Here is a 21685-nt window from a genome sequence, read left to right on the forward strand (position 1 = left end):
TGCCTCATGGGCAACTTTGCAGGGGCCGCATTCCAATGATGTGTGGGGCCAAAGGCAAAAGTGGATGGAGCAGCAGCAGGTGTGACGCTTATCTTGTATAGCAGGCTATCTCCAGCCACGCAAAAGTCAAAGGCCTCTGTGCACATCTCTTTATATCCAGGCGAGCAAGATGTATTGTCAAGTTCGAGAACCCATTCCATCCAGGCAAACAATGCACTCAAGGAGAGTGAGGAACAGGGCTGGTGACAAGTGTGACCTAGGAAGAAGGGGTGTGGCCTGAGGAGGGGATATTGCCTGGGCCTTGTATTGCCTGAGTTCCAAGGCCTTGGAGGGCCACATTTGGCCCCCGAGCAGGAGGCTCTCCACCTGTCTTGATCACATTAGCTCTCTATAAGCCAGACAAATTCAGAAGTGCGGAGGCCTTCATGATAGTCACAGCCACACACACCCTTTTCTAATGCTGGGTTGAGAATGAGATCCTTGTTAATGCATTATCCCACAATTAACATGAAAGTGGGAAGTGTTAGCTACTCAAAAGAGTCCTCTCTCCTTTCACTCTGATTGACCCTGGATGACTACACCCCTGGACTTGGGACTTTGCATGCAAAAGTGTGCAATCTGCCACAGGGGTATGAACACTTAAAACATTTTAAGTGTACATTCCCACCACCACCCCACCCCACCAAAAATATCCCTGAATTAGTCCCCTGGGTTCTGCTTGGACCTTCTGAGATCTCTGCAAATTTTGCAAGCAATTTCCTGGGCCAAAATGTATCCTTTCCCATCATATATCTATTTTTATATACTATACATTATTTGGCTGAAGAACTGCATCAGAAAACACAGTTCTTTAAATGGTTCTGGCAAGATGCAACCTAAATTGAACTCTTCATTAAACCACACTGTCTGGACATGCTGCATGTCATTTTTTTTTTTTAAAGAAAGCCTTTTATGTATATTTGAATAATGTTCCACCAGCCAGCCAGCACACACAGTATGCTGAGGGCAGCTTTGGAGAACATGCATTAGGCATAATTGCAGCAAACGTTGGCCTGTTTGAATAGGACCTGGGCGTATCTTTGCACAATACCAGCCACAGCACAGTGACTAACACTTTGTGCATTTAAGGAACCCTCGAGCTGCATATTCCTGACACAGCTGACCAGGTGTTGGTTAGTAGTCCTGTCTTTAAAGGCGCAGTGCATATTTGTTGGAAGATTCCTAAGTGTATTTTCACAGAATCATAGAATAGTAGAGTTGGAAGGGGTGTATAAGGCCTTCAAGTCCAACCCTTTGTGCAATGCAGGAATCCAAATCAAAGCATTCCCAACAGATGGCTGTCCAGCTGCCTCTTGAAGGCCTCCAGTGTTGGAGAGCCCACTATCTCTCTAGGCAATTGATTCCATTGCTGTATGGCTCTAACAGTTAGGAAGTTTTTCCTGATGTTCAGTCGAAATCTGGCTTCCTGCAACTTGAGGCCATTGTTCCGTGTCCTGCACTCTGGGACGATCGAGAAGAGATTCCAGCCCTTGTCTATGTGACCACCTTTCACGTACTTCAAGAGTGCTATCATATCTCCCCTCAGTCTTCTCCAGGCTAAACATGCCCAGTTATTTCAGTCTCTCCTCATAGGGCTTTGTTTCCAGTCCCCTGATTATCCTTGTTGCCCTCCTAGATCTAGTCATGAAGTAGAATAAGGTGGTGGCTGAATTCTGATGACGTAGAAACTGTAGATTAGGAATCTCGTTTTTCTGAAGCTTCCCTGCAAGTAGAAAAGTAGCACAGCAAGGAACAAACTCAGCTGGTACCTTTCTCACTGCTATGTGTGTGCTTTTTTAAAGTGAAGGGAGCTGGTTTTTTTTTTAATGTTCTGTAACATTCAAAACTGGCATCCCCAATCTACAGCATGAAGTGATACAAACCTATCTCAGGATTCTACCCCTTTATTCTGCAGTATGCATGGGTGTAGCTGTTCAGGGTCTCAGGGTGTTGTAGACCCATTACTTTTTTGGAGCAGGGTCTCAGCCAGGTCCCTGTGTGTGAGCCAATTAGTATGAAAGGGGAGCGTGCTAGCCACAGAGAAGAATCCTTGTCCTTTCTTGCTGATTAGAGCCAGCCAGAGTGAAAGGAGGTGAACCAGCCACTGAGACGACTCTTTTCAGAAGCTAACACAAGCCTCCCCTTTCATGCTGATTAGCTCCTAGGGACGTCTGTCACAATGGAGTGTGGACTTGCGAGATGAGGAAAAGTGGGAAAGGGGGTGTGATTGGGAGGGGGTGTGGCGTAACTATCATGAAGGGACACTGCACTTCTGAATTTGCCACTACACTATGATTAGGTCTAAAGGTTGATCTACATGTTAAGCAGAAGTTGGTGGTAGAATTCTGGAACGAACCACAAGACTAGGTGAATAATCATTTGTTTTATTCTTTTCCCATGTAAAAGAACTACTTCCATGTAGTAAATTAATTTAGCACAGCCTTCCTTCTGACACACTACTTTTCTACATGCGGGAAGCTTTTTATAAGGAGGAGCATTTAAGAAGATGGCTCCTGAAACTGCAGTCTGACGTGGCCTGGTTTAGAATTCTACCACTGTGCTCTGCAAAACATGCCTAGAAACATAGCAAGCTGCTGAGTCAAACTATTGATCCATCCAGCTCAGTACTGCCTCCACTGACTGCCAGCGGCTCACCAGGATTTCAGAGAGGGTTATCTCCCGGCCCTACCTGGAGATGCCAGGGATTGAACCAGTTGCTCTACTACTGAGCTATGGTCATTCCCCAGAATGGCTCTGAGTCCCATTGATTTCAATGGGACATGCTCCTTTATGTCATTCGTTTTTCAACTGAAAAAGCAAAAAACCTTTACAGACTTTTACCAGCTTTCTAACATCCCTGCTTATCAATTCCTTCCCACTTGGGAAGTGAACTGAGAGAGGATGTCAAGGCAATGGGCCTACAACAACTATGCTCTGTCGCCAAGCTTTAATTTATTTATTTATTCCTTACATTTACTGTATATCCCACCTTTCCTCCAAGGTGGTCAGGGTGGCATACATGGTTCACAAGGTGGCATACATTTTATCCTTACAACAGCCCTGTGAGGCAGGTTAGGCTGAGAGATGGTGACTGCCCCAGTGACACCCAGTGAGCTTCATGGCTGAGAGGGGATTCAAACCCTGCACTCCTAGGTCATAGACCGTAAACATCATACCGCAGACCACACTACCTGTCACCACCAAAGGGTTGTGTTTTTTAATTTAATAAAGGTGTTGATTGTGAATGGGTCAAAACATCTGTACTTAAAAATGACCGTCCTTATTCAATGCATCCTATATTCTAGCCTTTGCCAACCTGGTGTCTTCCAGATGTTTTGGACTACAACTCCCATCAGCTCCAGCCTGCACAGCCATGGTGGCTGAGGCTGATGGGAGTTATAGTTCAAAATATCTGGAGGGCACCAGGTTAACGAAGGCCACCATATGCTAAAAGTGATCTCATTTGAGTGTGGATCCTTATGTAGCCAAAACAGCACTATCCATATACAAGAGGGAGGTATCACCGGACCTGGGGAAATCCCAATATTTGCAGAAGCACAAAACAGAACAAAAACAACCCCCCACAACCCTTTAGGGCTTTTTTTTAAAAAAAGAAACACCTAAGAGTTGACCCCCTCCAACCAGCCCTGTGACAGCAGAGCATGCTCAGTGAGCACAGAAAGTTCACTGACTTTGGGGGATAAAAAAAATGGAAAACCATATGGTGGGACGAATGGGATAGAGTATTCTGGGAAGAGGCATGGCTGGCTGGAACCCTGAACAGGAGCTCTCCATGCTGCAACATTTTGTTGCAGGTCCCTCTTGCAATCACTAAAATGCATATAGGTGTTTGGCTTAATGAGAGCGATATGCATTTATTTTGATGATGAGGAAAGCATGGCTTTCCTTTCATTTCTTTGAAGCCCCTCCTGGAAATATAGCAGCCTCCCATAGCAAGAAGGCTGGTGACACCCCACATTGTAAGGCAAGGTTTGAATGTCATGTGGGTCATCATGAGTAAAACACTTTCCCTGCATTTTAAAGCACTGGTCCAGATATGTTCATCATTAGCACATATAGCACATATAGCTCAGGGGAATGTGCTCCTGGCATGCTAATGCAGCCTAGGCGGAATCCAGTGCAACTAACATGTGGCAAGCTCATATAAATGAGAATGAGAGCCATGTGGGATGACATGAGCACATGCTTTGCCTGTGGCTCACATCACATTTAAATTGATCATAGGATCAATGTTTGGGCCATGCTAGCTCTATACTGAAAATGGAGAAAGTCTCCTGTTTATTGTCTGGAGTACACACAACAGATTGACTTCCCAACATAAATTATTCCCCATTGTTTCAGCTAATACATTCAAGTAATTACAGCTCAAAAAAAGTATACTTGAAAGTTAATAATTGCCTAAACCTAGCACTGATATTGACAACAGTTTAAAATATGTTACTTTCCCAGGGCATGCATCATATTGTTAAAAACAAGCACTCCTCTACCCTCTAATTTGTTTATTAGAAGGTATATGGATTCTGCTAATCTATTCTCCTGAATTTATGCCTCCCAACTTAACCTATCTCACAGGTGGATTGTGTATACCAGAGGTTGGCAGAAGGTAGAATAGGATCTACTGGTAGACATCTGCATGATTTCCAGCAGATCAGTAAGGATTTCAGACTCCCAACTGTTTAACAATTCTGTTTTAAGTTCAAGGTTCTAGTTTTGGTGTACAAAGCCCTATACAGCTTGGGACCAGGATACCTGAAAGATATCTTTGTGTGAAAAAACTGCTGGGCTCAGTTTAATTCAGAATATACTCAGAGACATTCTGTTTATTAATTCTTACTGTATACCTTTTGTACCTGGTAGATCTTGAGGCTGTAGTAAAAATACAAAGCAGATGTTGGATCCAACAAGCCTGAAATCTGACTCCTCCCCACCCCGCAGTGTGGTGTAGTGGTTAGAATGTCAGACTATGTGACCTGGGAGACCCGGGTTCAAATCTCCACTGCACCATGAAGGGTGACCTTGAGCTAGTCACAGTCTTTCAGCCTAACCTACTTTGCAGGGTGGCTGTGGAATGGGGGAGAATGATGTACTCCACCTTGAGCTCCTTTAGAGGAAAGGTGTGATATAAATGCAAAAATAAACACACAAAATAGTGTCCTTGGAAGTTAGCTAGGATACGAATAATTAAGGTTGCAATTAATCATGTTTGTGTGTGTGCATGAAAAATATTTTTAATTCAAGGCATTATGAAATAGCAGGGGGCACGTATCATCTTAGAAAATATATTCTTGCTCTTCCCCTCAGAGTTTGCTTGCTTTCCTCTTCCCTCCTCACCTCCTTTCCTTATGTGTTTCCTTTTCCCTATCCCCTTTTGTGTTGTCTTTTTAGATTGGAAGCCTGAGGGCGGGGACTGTGTTATTTGTGTGAGAGGCTTTCTTGTCTAAAGAGTGAGATATATATCCTTTGAAGGTATAAGCAAACAAACTGCACCACACCAGCATAAGCTTGCAGTGCAATCGTGTACTTGTCTATTCAAAAGCCAGTCCTACCCAGTTCTGTGGGACTTACTTCCAACTAAGTAGGTATAGCGTTGCAGCCAATATGGCACAACTGCTATCCTAAAGGCCAAACTAGACAAGACACAGACACAGCTTTAACCCTTTCCCTGCTTGCTATTTGCAATGTAAGGAACACTCCCATTGAATAAGTGTATCCCTTACTTGACAATAGGGATTGATTTTGATTCAGTTCACATTTCAAGCTGAATCTATCAAAGTTGCCCTTTCCAAAACATAATGACAACCAAACAGCCATTCGTTGAAATTTGCACTTATTTGAATTTTGTGATGCAGTTCTCAACCAATGTTACCAAATATTTTCAAAAATATTAGGAGAAAGTATTCATAAAAATGAATGAGTGAAAAAACATGCAAGAATGCATTATATGATGAGAAAATGCTTGCAAAAATGTGTACATTAGTCAAAACTGCCTACAAAAAGGTGTTTATTAGGAGAAATTCACACTAAAATGCTGGAGAAGCTTCATGAAGATTTTTTTTAAAAAATCGCAAATTGCTGCAGAAATGTGGAGCACTGAATAAATGGAAAACGGAGAGAACCGACACAGAGACAGATCCTTCCATCCCTCCTGGGCCGCCAATCCCACGGAAACGCAACTCCCGATATCCACGTCAAGTTGCGTTCCCATCGCGCACTTTCCTAGGAGGAAGCCCAATTCCCTGTCCGGAGTTCCGCAAGCGGCGGGATGGGAAGTCGCCGCGCACACCGGCGTCGGGTTCTTCCCTGGGATTCGGCTCCCACGCAATCCCGGCGGAGGTTGAACTACTGCAGCGGGCCCGACGCCCAGTAAGTAGCTCCAAGCCCATCCCCGTCCCGGGTAAGGCAAAGGCGGGGCAGGTGATTCCTCCCGGCGGCTGAGGCGGAGAGGGCCCGCCCCTTCGCGCTCTGACTCGGCGGCGGCAGGAGCGGCGTTGGATCTGCTGCTGCTTCTCCGGAGGCTGCAGAAGCGGGCCGTCCGGGTCGGAAAGTTCCCCCTCGGCGGCGCCCTGCGGCTGCCCGGGAATCAACTCGCAAAGGAGAAGTGGGGGGACGCTGCGGTCTGGATCCGACCCTTTGACTATGGCGGGGGAGCTGGGAGCCTCCGAGGCCGGAGGGGGCTGAGTCGCGGAACCGCCTGCCGGCTGGGTGACGCCGAAGGAGAGGGGTGGTGGTGGTGGGGGAATCCCTCTGCGTCCCGGCATGGCGCGCTGGATCCCTACTAAGCGGGAGAAATACGGCGTCGGTGAGTGATCGCGGGAAGGTTTCTCTTTCCCTCCACCCGACCCCACCCGCAAATAGCTGTGGTTCCTACGTGCAACAACACGCGTGTCTCTTGCTTCTTCCGCCCGGAGGTGGTGGTGGTGGTGGTGGGTCTACTCCCGCCGGGATCTTAACCCTTCCCATGGTTGCTCTTTCTCTTTGCCAGGACTTTTCTCTCTTCGCCCTCCAGAGGTCCATTCTGCTGAACTGACCCCCCCTCCCCACCTTCTGTATTTTCTGAGTTTCTTTGACACTCTTAGATCAGACAATTCCCCCCTCCCCACCTTCTGTATTTTGTTTGTGTGAATGGTTACAATTTTCTTTTCTTCCTGAGCGGTTGTCAGAGTGCTCCTTCGTATGTCGACTTAGTAGGCAGAGCCATTTCGTTCAAAGGGCCTTACTACCTGACTGTGTGCGTACAGGATTGCAGTGTTGGGCATAGGAGGGTATAAAACGTGACTCCACCCTTTCCTTAGGAGTAAGAAAGCCTTGTTCCTCCTTTCTGGCTCTGGCTCTCCACTCCCCCTTCTTCTTTTAAAGTTTCTAAAGGAGAGTATTCAAGAGCCCTTAAGCCCATTGGTTACCCATTAACACCCTTTCTTAAATCTGCCATACAGCCAAGGTGGGAGAGAAAGGGAAGGACTCCCTCCCCCAACATCAAAAGGGACTTCTGATTCACCTTAAATGTGAAATGAGGAAGTCCTGGCTCCTCTGGATTAATTAACTTGGAGTGCAATGTTGTGATTTTGTGGATGGTATAAGGCTGCCTCTTCTAACAATGGTCACTGGCCTCTGATGTCAAGTACAGCTCTGGCCCTCCCCATTGCTCTCTCCCACTGATGGTCTAATTATGGGTCTTTTCCATAGAAGTCATTGTTTCCATGGCAGGCTCCCCTGTGCCGTGGCTGGGTTCAGATCTGCCTTAGAACGGTCATCAGGCAACCTTTTCAGATCTGAGATTCACCTTCAGCCCAAACATCCCTTTGGGGACCCACTTCTTTATTCATTTCTTTCTTCTAATGGGTCCCCAACTCCCCCCCCCCCTGTGGACCACGTGAAAGTTATGGACGGTCTTGACGGACCACTTTATCGTTTCTCTGCTTGTAGCAATTCCTATGGGCTGTGCTGGACTCTGTATGATTTTTAATCGCATTTTTTTTTATTGCTGCTTATATTGTGTTTTAGTGTGTTGCTATTTGCATTTCATAGAAGTGAACATGAAATGCAATATAAAATAAAAGATGCAGTAAAAATGCAATTAAAAATCAAGATGAATGTTTAATGCAGACGTGTTGTGGACCACCTGCATGAAGGTCGTAGACCGCTGGTGGTCCATGAACCACAGTTTGGGAATCTGATGTCTACAATACATTAAATGGTAGTGCTGCTGTTATGACCTATCCTAGGTTAGGCTGTGATCAGGCAGTTGTAACCTGCTAAGCTTTTCTCAGAGTAGACTAGGGATGGGGCTTACTATCTGATTCTGTTCCGTTTTTCAGTTTGTCAAATGGGCTGCCAGTTCCAATTCGCTATAAATTGTGTTTTGCTAGTTATTACGATTCCCAGTTCTCCCTTTTATTCCCATTATTTTGTCCAAAAAATTACATAATTTTCTCCATTATTCTTTATGCTGCTGTATATTTATATAATTTATACAGCAGCAGCAGATTACAAAAATAATTACATAAATTATATAATTCTCGCTGCAGTTTTTTTTAAAAAAAATTATGGTGTGTCTAACAGCCACGAACACACGCCAAGAGTAGGAGCCTGTTTGACGATGAGATGAACTTGTGGATTGTCCCAGAATTCGACACCAAATCCAATTTTGCAAATATTCTATACCATCCCTAGATTAGACCCACTGAAATTAATAGACCTAAGTTAGCCATGTTCATCAGTTTCAGTGGGTCTACTCTGAGTATGGCTAAGTTTGGGTACAACCCAATACTTTTGGCACTGCACATACTGTTGGCTTCCAAGAACCAAAATCCCCTGATAATTGCCCATGTTGGCTGGGGCTGATGGAGTCTCAGCAGCATCTGGAGGGCCCCAGGTTCCCCAGGACTGAGTTAAGAACACCTTGTGACCCAGAAGTACTTTCCTCTATTCTCTGTAGCTTAGGGGTTAATTGAGTGTACTTGGTGATGGGTGAGACACTCTGTATATGCCCAGAGGCACTTTGCTTTATCATCGCTTCATGTGCTCTAATATGCAGCACTTAAATCTAAAACAGGTAGTGGGACTAAGGTTGAACCCTGACCAAAATGTAGGCCTGCTTCTGTCTCTGTCCACCAGGTCCTGGCATTAGGGTGCCGGGCCTAGACTGGGAAGAGCTGAGATCCAAATCCCACAAAGCTTGCTGGGTGAAGTTGGGCCACCCTGACCAAGCTTGCAGGGTGGTTGTGAGAATTATATATATAAAAAAGGGTAAGGCGGAGAGTGGTGTATGTTGCCTTGCTGTTCTGAGGGAAGGTGGGCTGAAATTGTAACACTTTTCCCAGCCCCTCTTCCACTCTTCCCCTGTAGTTTGTGGTTCTCATGTCACTGCAAAATGAACGCTGTGCCTTCTTTTTGTTGCAATTTTCAGTTTTGTTATGTCTGCCCAACACTGTGTTTCCCTTGGACTCCCTCGCTTTTGCCTCTTAAGCCTCCACCAGTGGTGCTTCCAAGGCAGGACTTTGGGGCAGAAATTCAGGGAGCCACTCAGCAGAATGAGAAGGGTCCCCCTCCCTCCTCCCAATGCAGCATGGTGAAGTCATTGCGTATCGGCACAACCGCCGCCTCCTGCTTTGAGCACTTTGTATTCTCACCGCCTATGCTAGAGGTTCCCTGAACTTTGTTTTAAACCAGTCCTGGGGAGCCAAAAATGTTGTTGGACTCCCACTCTCATCAGCCCCAAACAGCATGGCCAGTGGTCAGGGCTGATGGGAGTTGTAGTTCAACAACAACTGGAGGATCGTAAGTTCCTCATCTGTGTTTTAATCCAAACTTCTCAGTTTTGACCTGCTCATTTTACCTTTAAAAAAAAAGATGCATTGAATGTGGGAAAGATGCAGAAAAGGGCAAACAAATCTGATCAGTGGGTTGGAGGCCTTCCCTGTCCTTGTACTCTCCAGGTCTTTTGGGCTACCACTCCAATCAGCCCCAGCCCCCAAGGCCAGCGGTCAGGACACATGGGAGTTGGGGTCCAAAACATCTAGCGGGCACCAGGTTGGGGGAGGCTGCACTGAAGCATTGAGTAGTTGAGAGATACACAAGGTTGATAAATGACAAGTGGGGTGTGCAATAAAATACTACTCCCTGTGTAGTATTCCAGCTATTCCATTACTCTCCCTGATTTTGTATTTCACCCCCTCACCCCAAAATTGCTTATGACTACTGAACACCTTCAGTGCTCGTTGAACACTTATACTCTCCTATATTAGGAAAGATTTTTGTATTCCTTGTATTCAGGGTTCTCCAAAGCCTTCTGAAACTACCCTCTTTTGTATGGGGGTGGTGCAATGGCGCTCACAGCCTGAGCATCAAAAGTAGAGAGACTTAGGTTGGTGGGTTGTGTGGAGGAAGTGGGTAGGGAGACATGTTTCTCCTCCGAGCCATCCAAAGAAATTAGGGACAGACAAAAATGTGCGTTTAACACAACGTAAGAAATTCACTACCACAAGATGACTGCTGGGAATTAGATAAATTCAGGGGCAAAATGTATCAGTGGCTAATGTCCATGGGAGCTAAGTGGAACCTCCAAGGTCAGGAGCAGGGTATCTCTGAATAACCATCATGAAGGGACTATTAGCAAGTAGGTCTGCAGCCTTTCCTTCGTGCCTTGCTTGTGGGCTTTCTAAAAGCATCTGCTTGTCCTCTGCAGGAAATAAGATGCACAACTAGATAGGCGAGGTGTGGGGAGCCTTTGGCCCTCTGCAGGTTGCTGAATTACACCTCTCATCATCACAGGCCATTGGCCATGCTTTTTGGGCTGGTGGGCTTTGTCCTTCAGCAGCATCTGGAAGCCAAAGGTTCCGCACTTCTGAGATAGACCATTGGTTTGATCCAGCAGGACTCTGCTTTATGTTCAGGCACACTCTGAGCCCCTTCACTACAATGGAAGGGGAAATGCCCACGTGCAAACACAGAGGCTGTATAATTTTGTCTGCCCTGCCAGGATCAACTTGGGTCAGGTTGGCTGTCCTTGACCTTGCCACTCTTTCTGGTGCAACAGGTGCAATCCCTGAACTGTCCACCCAAATCACACAATAGGATTCTAGTGTCTTCCCACTCCTAGGAGTGATGTTGTGAGACACTGTGCTTTGGAAGGCCCTGCTCTGTACCTGCTGTCTCCCTGCTAGGGATGCTTGAAGAATTTGATCTTTGGGGATTCCAATACAAGCTGACCTGATCTATGCCTGCCGTACTGTTTTGAGTTTGTGCTGTTCTGAATGTTGTGATGCTGTTCTTGGCTCAAAGAGATACTAAATTGTTTTTGAGAGAATGTGGGGATTGAGGTAAAATATGTATTTAAATGCATAATTTTGCATAGTTTTAATATTTTGAGATGGTGGTATCCAGCTAACTTCTACACAGAGTAGACTCCTTGAAATTCATGGACCTAAGTTAGCCATGTCTATTAATTTCAATGGGTCTACTCTGAAAAGCGTTGGATGCATCCCAGTGTTTTGAGATATTTAATGTTTTGAAAGGAAATACATTCAAAATACGTATTTAAATGCAAACTTTTGTGCCTTTTAAAAAAATAAATGCAGATAATGTGGAATCAGAACAGACTTACGGGTGAACACACATGAATGTGGCATGGGCTGGAAATAGATTCAGGATGCAATTCTTGAGAATAAGCCCCACTGAACTCAATAGGACGTACTTCTGAGTAGACATAGGTAGGGTTATGCTGTTGTGTATCCCTGCTCCACAAGCTCAGCTGCTAGAAATAGGCCTGTGCTTTCCTGCTGTGTTAATTTTCCTTTCATCCTCTTAGCTTCTTGCTTGGCTGGGCCCACTTTGCACGTGTAAACTCTGTCCATAGGACGGTGACATATATTGTATGCCAGAGCAGATATCCACCCTGTGCCCACTCTATAATCCGAACAAGCGATGCAAATCAGTTCAGCGTAAGTCACTCTGCTTGTGGCTGTTGTCATGCCCAGGCAACAAACTGTTCAGAATCCCAAATGTTTCATGTCTTGACCACTGTGATTCTTGCTCATCCCCCGTTCTAGTTCTTGAGACTTCTCAGGCTCTGCCTGCAGGTTGTCAAGCTTATCTCTTCAGCCGTAAGAACCGGAAACTTAAACAGAAGGAAAACAAATAAAAACAAAGCTGAGTGGCTCATAATGGTGGATTCCATCGCTGGACACCATCTTCTACACACATACCTGGACAAGATTAGGCGCGTTCAGACATTTGCCTGACTAGACAAACTCTGTGTCTAGGAACGGGAGTTCTGTTCCCAGCATCTCTCTGTGTGTCGCTCCGCTTGCTGTGTGCCCCAACATTCCTTGCCTTGACTGGGGAAGGTCTGCTGAGGGATTTCACTTGAGTTCAATTCTGCATGAGAAGATCACTTTGCAGAATTGGGGGCCCTGTTTTATCAGGATCTATGGATGGAAGGATCTGTCAATTTCAGCTCTCAATTTCTCATTTTTCTCATCTTAAATTCAGTTTTCTACATTTCTGCAGCAATTTGCGATTTTTTTTGAAAAAAATCCTCATGAAAATTATCCAGTATTATTGTACAAATTTCTCCTAATAAACTCATTTCTGTAGGCAGTTTTAGCCAGTAATTACTTGTCATATAATGCATTTTTGTATTCTGTTTTTGTTCATAGATTCATTTTTATACAGTATATGGAGAAGGGGTCGCTCCTGTCAGCAACTGTACCACAGCATTTTGCACTAACTGCAGATTCTGGGTCAAGCGTGAGGGAAGCCCCACACAGGGTGCACTGCAGTAATCCAGCCCCAGCCAAGCAAAAACACTCAAAGAGGGTTCCAGGCAGAGCCAGTGAGGGATGTGGCCTGGGGAGAGTCTCAAGGGCCAGATAGAGGGACCTGGAGGGCCACATTTAACCCCTGGGCCCAAGGTTCCCCATCCCTGTCATATCATTTGCTGGATCCTCTGGGTATTTTGAAGGGATGAATACCTAACGTTAGATACATACACCCTTCAGACTCGACAAAAGGCACTTTCAAGGGTGCTTATAAATACAAAATGTAAAGCACAGGATACTGCCTTATACCAGGACGGACTGTTTGTCTACTAGGTTGGCATTACTTCCTGCCTGGCAGTGGCTCTTCAGAGTAGAAGACAGGGAGGGGGATTTTATATCACCTGCTACCTGATCCTTTGAACTAGAGATGCCAGGGATTGAACCTGGGACCTTCTGCAAGGCCCAGCAAGTTTTATTGAGAAAGGAGTAAGTATAAGACTTTTCCTGTAGTTTACAAGCCAGGCCAGTTCCCCTTACCCCACAATCAGTGAAGCAAGTCAGAAAACTTTTTGAGTTTTTTCCCCCAGTGGTTCATTTTTTCCATGGAAAATTTTCCATTCCATAAATTTATTAGGTAACTATAAATGGATGCAAATTGCAAATACAATATTCAGCAGATTTGGCAGTTTCAAAGTTTTGGCTTTGTTTACTGAATACAACAACAATAATAAACTAGCTAAATTGATCACTTATTAGGGCATCAGAAAATGTTCCAATGCAAAACTTTCTGGAAAACGCACATCACTGACAGTCAGTGACATGACAAATCAGTTCCACAGCTAACAATACAAAATTCATGCACACAGGAGAAATTTCATATACTACAGAAAAATAATTTAGCAACACCCTTTTTACATTATGTTCTTCGTAAGGATGCACGCTTTTCATCACAATGTCTGCAGCATCCATGGATGACTTGCCCGTATGAAGTGCCCCAAATCACACAATCAATCCCTCTTCCCAGTGAGCTCTGAGAACTCTAGCTCTGTGAGGGGAAGAGGTGTCTCCGAACAGCTCTCAGCACCCTTAACAACTACAGTTCCCAGGATACTTTGGGAGAAGTCATGACTGTTAAAGTGGTATAAGAGTACTTTAAATGTATGGTGCCGATATGACCTCATTCAGATATGATCTATGGGTTGTAGTCAACTAAATCCTACTCACAGTAGACCCAATGAAACTGATGAACCTAAGTTAGCCATATCTATTAACTTCAGTGGGTTTACTCTTAGTAGGACTATCATAGAATACCACCTACTATGTTCTCCCAGCATGTCTTATTATTCATTTATATACTGCCCTTCAACCTAACAGTTGTTGATTTTTCCAGCGGCCTACAAGGGCTGACTCCTGAAAATCACACCATTTATTTCTGATGTTCAGGCTGTGAATGTTGTTGCTTATCTAGCAAAAATGGGGGGGAGGGAAACCCATACAAAGGAAAAATACGAGTGGGCTTGGAGGAAAAATTTTCTATCAAGAAAAGCCTAAGGGAAGGGGAACTGATCAAAGACTGTACAGGCTCAGTGGCCACAGAATGCAAACTGACTGTGGGAGAGAATAGGATTGAGCGAGAGGAATCACGAACAGCAGCACTTCACACTACAACATTTTGATGCAGGTCCCACTTGTTCTTTCTAGATGGAGATGTTGGGGACTGAACCTGGGATGTTCTGTAGTGTATGCAAGGCATGTGCCTGACCAATGAGCTATAGCCCACCTCAAGCTAGTAGAGAGGATCAATGGGGTGGGGATGAAGCGGCATCAAGGAACAAGAGAATGCTTGGGGGAAGGGAGTTCTGCATACATGAAAGCATGCGTGTGTGTATGGCTAATGTGACAAGAGGAACTCTTAGTTCAAGATGTGAGAAAACCCAAAGATGCCACAAAAGGGAAATCAGAAAAGCATGCCTCCAAAAGCAAGACAGAAATGAAACAGATTTAAAAAAAAAAAAAATTAGCTGGAAGAAACAACATTTAGGGGACTAGGCCAAGGCAAAAAGGATGACAAGCAGCCCGTTCAGACCATTTTTCTTCAAAGACGTATTCCAAGAGGCTTCCAGAGCGAAAAATATAATACATCTAATAAGCAGTGAGAGAAGTCAGGCAGAGTATACATTTAAAGCAGTATCATGCCACTTTAAACAGTCATGGCTTCCCCAAAAGAATCCTGGGAACTTAATTTGTTAAGGATGACCTATATTCCCCTCAGCAACCTACAATTTACTAGAGTGGTTTCCCAATTTGACCCTCTTTGCAGGGAACTCTGGGAACTGTAGCTCTTTGAGGGAAATAGGGCTCTCCTAACAACTCTCAGCACCCTTCACAATCTATACTTCCCAGTACTCTTTGGAGGAAGCCATGGAGGAAGCAACATAGAATCATAGATACAGTTTTAAATGTTTAATGCAGATGGGGCCTATATTTGCCTGAACATGCAAACTCTGTATCCATGGGGGGGGAGCAAGGGTGCACATCCAAGCCCCCCCCCCAACATTCCCATGCGCATTGCCCCCATACACTCAGTCCCCAGCCTTCCTCCTGTTGAAGCAATTGAGCCAGGAAAGTATGCGGGATACTTTTTCTCATATCCATACAGAGACAAAATTTACCAAGATGCATATGTTAGGGGAAAGTGTGTATGGTAGGGTTCCGCTTTTTGGCGTTCCGCTAATACAGTGGCTTTCAATTAGAGTAAGGCCCCACTCATACGGCGCTTGTTCCGCTTTTTTGGCGTCGGGTGCCATTTTATTGATGGAGTTACGCGTTTCGGTGTGTTTCACTTTTCGGCGGGGGTCTGGAATGTAACCTGCCATATGAGTGGGGCCCTACTGTATGTGTGTGCATGTGTGCAATGAACATGAAATTCCTGTACTGAGCAGGTGGTTGGACTTGATGGCCTTACAGACCCCTTCCAACTCTACAATTTCTGTGATTCTATTCTAAGACATTTTATTTATTTATTTATTTATTTGTTATATTTATATCCCGCCTTTCCTCCCAGTAGGAGCCCAGTGATTATTGTGTATAGTCGTAGGAACATTTGTAGAACTATACAGTGATGGTATCCAGGGCCTGTAATGATTCTCAGTGTAAATTCCTGTGGGGTCTGAGAGGTCCCAGTGCCTTTCTTGTTTTGTTTTTCTTTTAGCTTTTCTTTCAAAACTCCCTGGGGTTAAAAATACGCTTGGGGGACTAATTCGTTTTTGTTTGCATTTTAATGAGAAACAACCCAATTCACACTTCTCAAAACACTGTGCAAACCAAAACAGAGCTGTCCTTGAACATTTGCACTTAGCCAAATTTTGCAATGCAGTTCTCCAACCAGCAGTGTTTACGGAAATGCATATATTAGGAGAATATGTGCATAAAAATGGATACATTGATGAAAATAACATACAAAAATGTGTCAGGGAACATTGCTTGCACAACTGTGTACATTAGTTAAAACTGCATACCAAAATGTGTCCACACCAAAATATTGACAAGTTATCATGAAGATTTTTTTTAAAAAAACCATCTGATATGGAAATATGGGGAACTGAATTTAAGGCTAGAAAATAAGAAAGTGAGAGAACAGATCCATCCATTCCTCGGTAAGAATAAAACATCTCAAAGGACTGAATACCTTGAGAGCCAGTAAGGTGTAAGAAAGCCACTGTAATGGTTAGAATGTTGGATTATGACTTGGGAGACGTGGGTTCAAATCCCCACTCAGCCATGACGCTCACTGGGTGGCCTTGGGCCAGTCACTGTCTCCCAGCATAACCTGTCTCACAGGGTTGTTGTGGGAATTAAATGAGGAGGGAAGTACAATGTATGCCACCTTGAGCTCCTTGGAGGAAAGCTGGGGTAGAACTGTAATAAATATAATAATAATAATAAATAGTTAACTGCTGCCTAAGCATAAAGTAGCTACTGTGGTGTTAAGAATTTTCAGCATGTTGGAGCCTTTCTTGCTGCCCTTTCTTGGATGTGCTTTCTTTTTCCTTTAATTTACTTTAATTGGGGTCTAACTATAATGCTCTTTTAATAAAACTTTCCTTTAAAAAAATGGACTGGAAGGAAGGTTTGAAACACTATAGATTATAAGGTGGCATAGGCTGGGGAGAAAACCTTTACATCTCTTCTTTACCCCTCTTTGGGGTCACTTAAGGCCCCATATGCATGGGAAGGTGAATAATTCAGTCCTGCAGTTAAAAAGACTTCCAGTTTCCAGCAGTTCGTTCAAAACAGTCCACGCCTACACTGATAAAACAATGTAATTTCCCTTTCTTTGAACCTTCATTAATTCCAGAGGGCATGTGGACACTGTTACCTTGATATCAGTCCCTACAGCGTACATATGAAATGCACTGTTGTCTTATCTAATGGGTGATTTTTTTTTCCTTCCGAAGGGTGTGTTAAGTCTGCACACCCTGAACTTTATTTCTTCTGTGGCTAGAGATGACTCATTGCGAAGCACTGGTATTGTTGATTTAATGTAGCTTCATTTGAGGGATGTGAGAGTTACAAGTGTGAGTGGTTGAAACTGCCATTGTAGAAGACTTAGGCGCAATGGTGCTGTCAGGGCAGGACTTTTGGGCAGAAGTCCGTGGTCCCACTCAGCAGGAGGGACCCTGAACACAGCAAGACTGGCTTAGCACACTTTCTAGTAACACACATAACCATGTAACAAGGAAGCCTCTTTGTTAAGACCATTAAGTTTAGAGTCTAAAATTAACTAAGTGCACCACTGATTAGGGCAGCTTTGCCAACCCAATTCCCTTCAGATGTTTTGGATTACAACTCCCAACAGCCCCAGGAATCACAGTTGGCTATCAGGTTAGTGACAGCTGAGTTAATAGTAGTTGGCTTTTTAGAAGAGCAAGATGTTGGCACGCTGGTGAGGATGTATTATCCTGGTGAGGATAATAGAGAATTGCCATTAGAGATGGGGGGAGAAATTTGATTCAGTTTGTATTTGAAGCTGAATCAATCAAATTCTCACTTTCCGAAATAATAAGAGAAATGAAACAGAGCTACCAATAAACTGTTAAAACCATTCAGAATTGCAGCTTTGTGAGGGAAGCAGGGGTCTCCTAGCAATTCTTGACATCCTTCACAAATGACACTTCCCAGGACTCTTTGGGGGAAGTCATGTCTGTTTAAAGTGGAATAATAGTGGAATAGATTTATGGTATGAATGTGGCCTTAGTTTGGATCTAATGGGTGATATATAGAACTGGGTCATGCTTGGAGTGGACCCGTTGAGATCAGTGGACAAAAATCACTTGAGTCCGTTGATTACCATGGGTCTGCGCTGGGCATGACTGGTTGCCCAATCTACTTAAGAACACCTACATTCTTGCTGGACTATGGGCTATTTTTCTAATACTACTGACTAGGGTTTGCAAAATAGGCAACCAGACCCCCCCCCCAAAAAAAACCAACCACAGGAAACTCTGGTATCATACCTGGTATCATCCCTGAAGCTAATAACCAAGATATGGGAGGTTCAGTTTAGTGGTTCAGTATACGTAAATTTCTGATTTTCCAGGCTTCAAAGTGAAAATGAAATAAAATTGGTACATCAGACCTTTGATGAAACACTGAGGCTAGACTTAATAGATGCCTTTTAGAATAAGTCGCTCTTTAAGCAGAGGAAGCAGGCTATTTCCCCATAAATTCCCTTTAACTATTTTCTATATTTTTTATTTTTTATTTTTGGTAAAGGACAGTGAATAGGAGTAACTGTATAGTAACTTATCTGAACAAGGATGCAAAGAGACCCAAGGACATATCTTATTTTTGGAACAGAAGCAGGAAAAACCTATTGTTTTGACATGTTTATAAAATCACCGTATAATGTTGTTAATTTTGTTTAAATGCTGTGCTGCAATTGATATTGTGGCCAATAGCAATGTGATGGCAAGTAAGCATCAGTGTCCAGAACTGTTCTTTCCTTGCGGTTGGTTTGAGTTGGAAAGCTCTCTTCTGTGGATATATGATCAGGCTTCCTCTATCAGTTTGGCTGTGTGTAGCCCAGGTATTGGGCAATATGCAATTAAATTGGATTGTGCTATCTCTTGCAATCAGTTTTCATAAAACCTCACAGATGTTTTTGTGATGAAATGTACTCATCACCCAAGTAACTTAAAATGATTTGCTTCTCATAAGAAGTCAGGATAGTTCTGCTTTTGGTGCATTAGTTTCTTCTTTAGACTTTATTTAGGTTGTAACCCCTTAATTCTTTGTTATTTCCCCACAAACTTAAGTTCATACAGCCACAGGTTGGATTCAGATAAACATGTACAAGATCAGAATCTTTTTCTTTTGTTTTTGATTAACTGCAGTTTAGCATTATGTCTGAGCCCTAAGCTGTGGTTAATCTTAACTATGGTTAGCTGAAACAAGCCTACTTTCATAACCATGGTTGGTTGGGTTCAGATGACACAATAAGCCATGGTTAATTTTTAAAAAAGGAAGTGAAAACCTTGGCTGGACTTTCCTATAAGCCAGGAATGGGATCTTTAGGCCTGGGAGTCAAATACGGCCCTCCAGGCCTCTCTGTCTGGCCTTCTGGACTCTCCCTTGCTACACCCTTCATCAGCCCTGCTTTGCACCCTTCTAGAGTGTTATTGCCTCATTAGAATGTGTCTATGAACTCTGATGAACCTTCTTTCTTGCCTAGGAGATGCTTGTGTAGAAACCAGCTTACTATACAATGGTAAAATTAACATTAGCTGCTCCACTCACTTTTGCTTCCGGCCTCACCCACCGTGGCCCCCAGGAGGTTGTCTAGAAGAGAATGTGGCCCTTGGACTAAAAAAGGTTCCTCGCCTCTGCAGGAAGTGCAGAAAGCTAGGGAGACTGTCTGCTGTGTTCCTGACAGCTGTTCATTGTTTTGCTATAATCAGTGTGAAAAGGTAAAAAGGAAGGGCTTCAATTTTTTAAAAATAAATAAATCAGCAAGCACTGATTGCAGGCACTTGGTAGCCAGCCCCTCCCCTGCAGCTTCCTGTGCTTCAGTTACCTAGGGGAAGACATCTTGCAGTTTACCTCCCATGGTTTTGTTTTTGTTTTGAGATTAGGAAGTAAGGGAAGCAGAGCTCTGGAGAAAAACACACACTACTCTTTGTCACCTTGCAACAATAAAATAAGCTCAGCTGCACCAAAAAACTAAAGAAATCCCGAAGTGCCCAGTGAATAGGGATGGAATCTGTTGGCTGGTGCCACTTTGAAAGCATTCAGTCAACCTAACAGACAGAATCAATTTGAGTCCATTTTTTTGTCTACTATCCGCTTCTTTTACTGGTCCAATTTTTTTCCTCCCGCAAAATACTGATATTAATATCAATATTTCCTTTCAAAATATGGATATTTTCTTTCAAAATATCAGTATCTTAAAAGGAAATATTGATAAATGGAAGAAAATATCCATTTTTTTTGAAAGAATATATAATTTGAAAGCAATACTGATAAAGGAAAGCAGTTTTGCAGCCGCCTCCTCCACTGTGACCGAGGCTGGTCAGTTTTCACATTAGCAAGCAGAGACTGGCTGTTTTCCTTTTGGAAAGGAAAGGAGGAAAGCAGCTTTCATGCTCCCCCCCGAGTCCTTAATGTAGGAGATTCTTGGCTTCCTTACTTGCACTTGGAGCTTGGATTATTCGAGTGGAAGGGGTGGTAGAGAGAGAGAGAGACCTGTACTCCTGTGCTGTGAGTAAAATCAATAAATCAATAAAATAACAATATATTTGAAGGGATTTGGGGGGGGCAGGGGAATCCAGTGTTGGGGGAAAGTTGAAGCCATAATTGCAGTTTGAAGCAAACAGGAACTCTCCACAAAGATGGAGAATATTCAGACCTTTGAAAAATCCAGTCCTAAATCTGAACTCAGCAGAATTCTTGCCCATCCCTATCTGTGAATGAGACTGAAAAACAGAATTTTCTTCCACCAATAAAGAAAACTTGGGACAGGTTTCAGTACTGCCTATGTTCAGGATCCATCCCACTGATTTCCACTTGAATGGCAAGTAATTGTATTTAGGATCATAGCCTCCATGCCATCTGTGTATGTTATATCAGGAGTCTTTAATTAGAAGGTTTTGCTTTGAGCTGTGTGCCTCATTACACTCTGTAGTGTATTGCAGTGGGTGAATCAATAATAGCGTTAAGAATTATCATTCTTTGCCTGGAAGCTAGTGTGCTACTAACTTAGAGGGTATAAAGCAGGAAGAACAAAGTGAGTCTCCTCTCATTACTCTTGACTGTTGCTGTTGGAAGGGTAGGGGCAGAAATGTTAAATTTCCAGAAATTTGAAGCCCTGGAAAAAAGCCTCTCTTTCCCTCCTCCTTCGCTGCACAAGCAGAGACATCTTGAAGTTGGAAATATGTGCAATATTTATTTTGTTATCACTTCTAACTTACTTTGCTACTATAAGAACATAAAATGTCTTAACTTAGCCTGGGCCTTTTCCAGACCCAGACCCACTGTAACCCAAACATGGATTTGGGGGCCCATCTCTTAATTTCTCCCCATATATTATAGAGCCACAAGAGTGGCTGTATGCTATAGCCAGCAGTGATTTTTAGCATTCCGCAATGTTAAATTGAAAACACCCCCATGCCATTCTGATGCTTCCAATAAGCACATTTCAAAACAAAACCTGACAAAACTTACAGTCCTGAACTCAGAAATGCTTGCTTAACAACCCTCTAAATTTTCATGGTGATCCACAAAACAGGCAGAGAGAATAGAGAGTTCAAAGTATAAAAAGAGAGAGAAAAAACCAGACCCCTTTTGGACTTTTTTCTGTCAGAGATCTC

General features: G+C 43.7%; 1 protein-coding gene across 2 annotated transcripts in view; it reads left to right on the forward strand.

Moving 5' to 3' along the window:
• Window positions 1-6284: 6284 nt before the first annotated feature.
• DOCK5 (dedicator of cytokinesis 5) overlaps window positions 6285-21685 on the forward strand; it is a 201228-nt gene continuing 185827 nt past the window's right edge. Inside the window, exon 1 of one of the 2 annotated variants that reach the window (XM_061593185.1) lies at window positions 6285-6423. Coding sequence is in view for 1 of the 2 variants with exons in the window: in XM_061593184.1 (XP_061449168.1) it covers window positions 6817-6859 (43 nt within the window). In the remaining variant the exon portion in view is untranslated. Of the gene's footprint in view, window positions 6424-6503; window positions 6860-21685 lie in introns of those variants that run through there. The other variant, XM_061593184.1, reaches the window with a different exon arrangement.

The sequence above is a fragment of the Rhineura floridana genome, chromosome 12 (assembly GCF_030035675.1).
Source record: "Rhineura floridana isolate rRhiFlo1 chromosome 12, rRhiFlo1.hap2, whole genome shotgun sequence".
NCBI classification, from domain to species: Eukaryota; Metazoa; Chordata; class Lepidosauria; order Squamata; family Rhineuridae; genus Rhineura; species Rhineura floridana.